The following is a 5,296-nucleotide window of genomic DNA, read 5'->3' as shown; positions in this document are numbered from 1 at the left end:
GTAGAGAGGATTAAACCACGCTGCTCCTTGGAGGCAAGAATTCTGGGGCTTCGTCTGACATACTTTGGACATGTTGTAAGGAGAGACAGGTCTTTGGAGAGGGATATCATGCTGGGTAGAGTGGACGGACAGCGCAGGAGGGGAAGACCCTCTATGAGGTGGACTGATTCAGTGACTGGGGTACTCGGGATGGGTTTGTCAGAGGCAATGAGATTGGCAAAGGATAGAGCACGGTTTAGGGCTGTTGTACATAGGGTTGCTATGAGTCGCAAATGACTCGATGGCACATAACAACAACAAAACAACATTAACAATAAATCGCAAATTATACATGGATATGATATCAGCACAACTAGATCTATAAAATCCAAAATCCAAAATATGAAAACAATTATCTTTAATTTTTTTAAATCAGTGCTTAAAGTGATGAAATACCAAAGCAAAATCCAGCTGAACCTAGGATCTACACATAAATAATGAAATCATAAAAATACTAGAAGAAAACATGGAAAGTTTAAAAAAATATCGGAAAGAAAAGCCTGTCTAAGTATGGCAAAAGATCAATAAATGTGACTTAAAATTCTATTATCTGACATAAAGTTCTGGTGGCTTAGTGGTATATAACTGCACTGACATTGCAAAGGTAAGCAGTTCTGATCTACCAGCTGCTCCATGGAAGAAAGGTAGCCAATCAACTCCTGTGTGATTAACTGTCTCTGAAAACCCACCGAAGGGTCAGCTATGGTCAGTTCTAACTTGACGGTACACAACAACATAGAATAAATAAATAAAACAAAAATAATTTAAAGATCAAAAAGGATGATATCCTATACTGATGGGATTATGGAGAAATAAGCACATTCACGCTATTACTAGTAGTTCTATAAAGTGATAGAACTTCAGTTGGAAGCAATCTGGTAATGGTTATCAAATTTTCAAATTCATATACCCTTTGACCTAGCAACTTTTCTTGCAGGAATTTTCTTATAGATACGTTAACAGTGGGCAAAATGACCATTCGAAAAGTATTTAAAAATCTACTAACAGGAGGCTGGTTAAATAAAACACAGTAAATGCATACACTGGAATTCTATGCAGTCATGAAAAATGAAAAGGCTCTAATAAATTTTTTAAGTGCTATAAGAGCAATGACGTTAGTCTGGAGACTAGGATGAGCACCTTTATCCAGGCCATAGTCTTCTCAATTGCTTGCTATGTGTCAGAAAGCTGGACAATGACTAGGGATAACAGAAAGAGAATTGATGCCTTTGAGCTGTGGTGCTGGAGAAGAGTGTTGAATATACCATTGACTGCTAGGAGTTGTAACAAACAAGTTCATCCTAGAGAAGGTGAAGTCAGGCTACTCCTTGGAGGCAAGGATTCTGAGGTTTCATCTGACATAATTTGGGCATGTTGCAAGGAGGAACTGGTCCTTGCAGAGGGACATCATGCTTGGAAGGGTGGAGGGACGGAGAAACAGAGGGAGACCATCAGTGTGATGGATTGATACAGTGACTGGGGTAATGAGGGTAGGTGTGTCAGGGACGGTAAAGTTGGCACAGGATAGAGCAGGTTTCAGGGCTATTGTACACAGGATCACTAGGTGCAAGCAACTCAATGGCACATAACAATAATAATAATCATATTATGATTTCTAAGACACATAGAGGAAGAAACCAATACGTTGAAGAGAGTTTATAGTGTATTGTTGTTGATTGCCTTCAAGTTGAACACAACTCATAGCGACCCTATAAAAGGCCTGGAGCCCCTCTACAACTATCGACATTTATCAAAGTTCATAGAGTTTCTGGAAGCAAGTTATTTAGGAAGTGGATGCCACTACTGCTTCCAAATCTGTCATAGAATGTTACTGGTTGAATCGCCTGCAATGGCATAGTGACCCTTTGTACAGCAGCTCTGAACCCTTCCCCGCCCTGAGCCAGTCTCACTAATTCTGACACACCAGACCCCTTTGCTCCAGTTACTATATCAATCCATCTCATCCGGGGTCTCCCCCTCCTGTGCTGACCGTCCACCCTTCCAAGCATGAGGTCCTTCTTCAAGGACCAATCTCTCCTGGCCACGTACCCAAAGTAAGTGAGGCGGGGCTTCAAAATCCTACCCTCCAAAGAGAGACTTGCTAGGGGGGAGGGTTGGGAAGGAAGAAGAGTGCAACTATGAATGAATGGAAATCCAAAATCTCTGTAAATTTTCATTGAAATTAATTAAAAAAAAAAAAGAGAGAGACAGAGAGAGACTTGGTTTCACCCTCTCCAAGGCAGAACTATTTGTTTTCTTGGCAGTCGTTGGTATGCTCAAGACTCTTCTCCAGCACAACTATCAATTCTTCCTCTGTCATTCTTAGTCATTGTCCAAATTTCTGAAGCACAACAAGTGACTAAGAAAACCATGGCCTGGATTAGGCGCACCTTTGTATCTAGACTGACACTGTTGCTCTTCAGCACTCTGAAGAGGTCCATGACAGCAGATTTTCCCAATGCATTTCATCTTTAGATTTCCTGACTGCTGGTATTAAGAGTGTTGATTGTGGATCCAAGCAAGCTGTAATTTCTTTTCTCTCTTTTTTTTTAACATTATAGAGATTTTACTTTTGCAAGCTGTCTTTTCTCAATCTATTACGGTGCTGCCAACTGGCCCCGTGGTGAGAATCTTTGTCTTCTTGATGTTGACCTTCAATCCAAATTGAAGACTACAGTATTACAGGGTCGTTATGAGTTAGAATTACCAGATGGCAGCATGGTTGGTCTTTTTGTTTTATTTTGTGAGAGAGATTTTTTGGGGGGACAGGGAAGACAGCTCTTTCCAAGAAGTCATCAAGCCATTGTTGTTGTTGTTAAGTGCCGTCGAGTCGCAGGCGACTCATAGCGACCCTATGAAGGAGAGTCCTCGATGCTCATCAAGCCATAGAGAACAATAATCAAGCTTCATAGATTTCTGTTCAGGCCTTTCAGTATCATATACACAGTAGACCTATTTGTTAATAGAACTGGATTCAAGCAGCATTTAGAAAAGCTATTCTGCTGTTGTGACTCTGATTTGCTATGAGACACAGTATCTTCCTCTTTACAAACCTTCTTTTGTTAGCTTGCTTTGAATATTAACAATTTAAAAGACTTATGTTCTTGTTTTACAAATATAATTTTTAATTTCTATTTTTCACTGTATAAAATTCACTTTTTAAATTGCACAATCCAGTGATGTTCAGTATATCAAGAGTCATACAACTCTTACCACTTACCTAACTCCAGAACATTTTCAACACCCAAAAATGAAATCCCATAATAGCAGACATACTCTATTTTCCTTTCACCATCTCCTGACAAACACTAATTTGTATTCTCTCTCTAATAGGTATGATATTAACAAAGCTTACAGTACTATTACCTATGATTTAAGTGCATCTTAAGTCCATTTTTCCCCTCAACACTAACAGACTTTCTTTATTTTAATATAACTAAATAGGAAAATGTGATTTAAAACAGAAACTTGCTAGGGTATCACTTCAAGATGCAAAATAAAAACTCTTACTAGGAAATCATCTTATATAACTACTTTTTTCAACTCTGGAACAATTTACTGAGCAATTTTTGTCTTGACAAGCTTTTTTATTGAAGTAATATATGCATACAGAATAGTGCACATATCACAAAGGTATAGCTTGATAAGTTGTAAAAATAAATACATAAATATAAGCCCCAGATTAAGAAATAAAAGACCACATGCCCCTACTTTCCGATCACCAGGCCCCACACAAATATCTTGATTTCTAACAACATAGATTAGTTTTTGTAGCCTTTGTACTTTCATAAAAGGAAATACGTAGCAGTATATAGTATGAAGATTAGAAATTTTTTTATCTTCCAGTTCTATGCCTTATAACACTCACCATAATCTTCTTGTAAAAAGCCATGACATTAACATCATCAAAGGGTAGAAATCCACACAGAAGTACATATAAGAGTATGCCCATGCTCCAAACATCTGCCTGAGAAGGAAAAAAATAACATCATTCAAAAAATCTTCAGAGCATATTCCAGAACAACAGTACCCTTAATAGAATCACAGGATTATCAGAGCTAGAAAAGAACTCAGAGATCATCCAATTCAATCTGCTCATTCTACAGATGAGGGACCCTGAAGTCCAGAAAGGAAGGCTTGTCCTTCCTCTCAGTGAGTCAGTGGGAGGACCCACACAGGTCTCCTGATTGCTGCACTCTTTGTACACTCGTCTCTAACTCTGTACTCACACTAGGACATGAAGTCATTTCCAGCTGGCTTAGCTGGCTTTGGCGTGATTAGGGACACGAGGCTAGGTCTCTGATTCTTTAAGACAATTCTATAGTGCAACTGGGAGTTTAGGTTACATATGAGGATTATGTAAACAAGCATGAGAATGTCAAAATAAGTCTCAAAATGCAATACTGATAATCTGTAAATATGACTAAGCTGCACTGTAAAATCCTCTCTGTATAGAAAAACCTTAATAAAGTTCAATGATTGACTTTTCAAATACAGAGGCTCAAAATTAGCCTGCCTGCACAAATAACCTTATAAATCTCAAAATCCCAGAAAAGAGTTTAACCTTTATATAGGATATCCATGTGTCCCAGGAGTCCTAGGCAGTAACTATTTATTCAAGCAGTATTTGGCCTTAGTCAATAATGCTATTACCATTAGCTGCAGGAAAGACCCAGGTCCTGCCCTCATCTGCCTTAGGAAAATAGTAACAGCTAAGAATGGCAGGTTGGTTTTTTTTAAAAAGGGAATAATTAAAAATAGCTTGAACAACATCACACAATTAGGTGATAACTATACTAGGTACAGAAGCTCTTGTAGGGTAGTGTAATTACACGTCGTGCTGCTAACCAAAAGGTTAATGGTTCAAATTCACTAGCCACTCCAAGGGAGGAAGAAGGGCCAGGGCCTCCCATAAAGAAACCCAATGGTGGGCTGGTAAGAGTCAGAATCAACCCAATACTTAAGTTCTGAGCCTATTTTTTCATATATATAAAAATAGAGTAAGAGTATTCACGCCACAGAGCTGAGGTTTGAGAAAGAAATCAAAATATCTAGGATGATCCTAGAACTGCCATCCCCTTTCCCTTATGAATCAGGGTGAAGTCTCTCTCAGGGAGGAGTGATAGGGAATGGCAAAGGACACACTGACAAAGGAGATTAAACAGAACTGGCTTTGACAAGCACTATGGCAATTGGACAATTAAAACAGACATTCGGAGGGCAGGGGAAAAAGAACAAACTGGGGAAGAGGTTAGAG

General features: G+C 38.8%; 1 protein-coding gene across 1 annotated transcript in view; it reads right to left on the bottom strand.

Moving 5' to 3' along the window:
* MELK (maternal embryonic leucine zipper kinase) overlaps positions 1-5,296 on the bottom strand; it is an 89,947-nt gene that overhangs the window by 65,361 nt on the left and 19,290 nt on the right. The window contains exon 7 of the mRNA XM_006886955.1: positions 3,908-4,006. Coding sequence (XP_006887017.1) covers positions 3,908-4,006 — 99 coding nt within the window. The remainder of the gene's footprint in view (positions 1-3,907; positions 4,007-5,296) is intronic.

Source organism: Elephantulus edwardii, unplaced genomic scaffold (assembly GCF_000299155.1).
Source record: "Elephantulus edwardii isolate Elephantulus edwardi_28Jun2011 unplaced genomic scaffold, EleEdw1.0 scaffold00052, whole genome shotgun sequence".
NCBI lineage: Eukaryota > Metazoa > Chordata > Mammalia > Macroscelidea > Macroscelididae > Elephantulus > Elephantulus edwardii.
The sequence above is the reverse complement of the archived record's forward strand: the minus strand, read 5'-3'. Positions and strand labels throughout refer to the sequence as shown.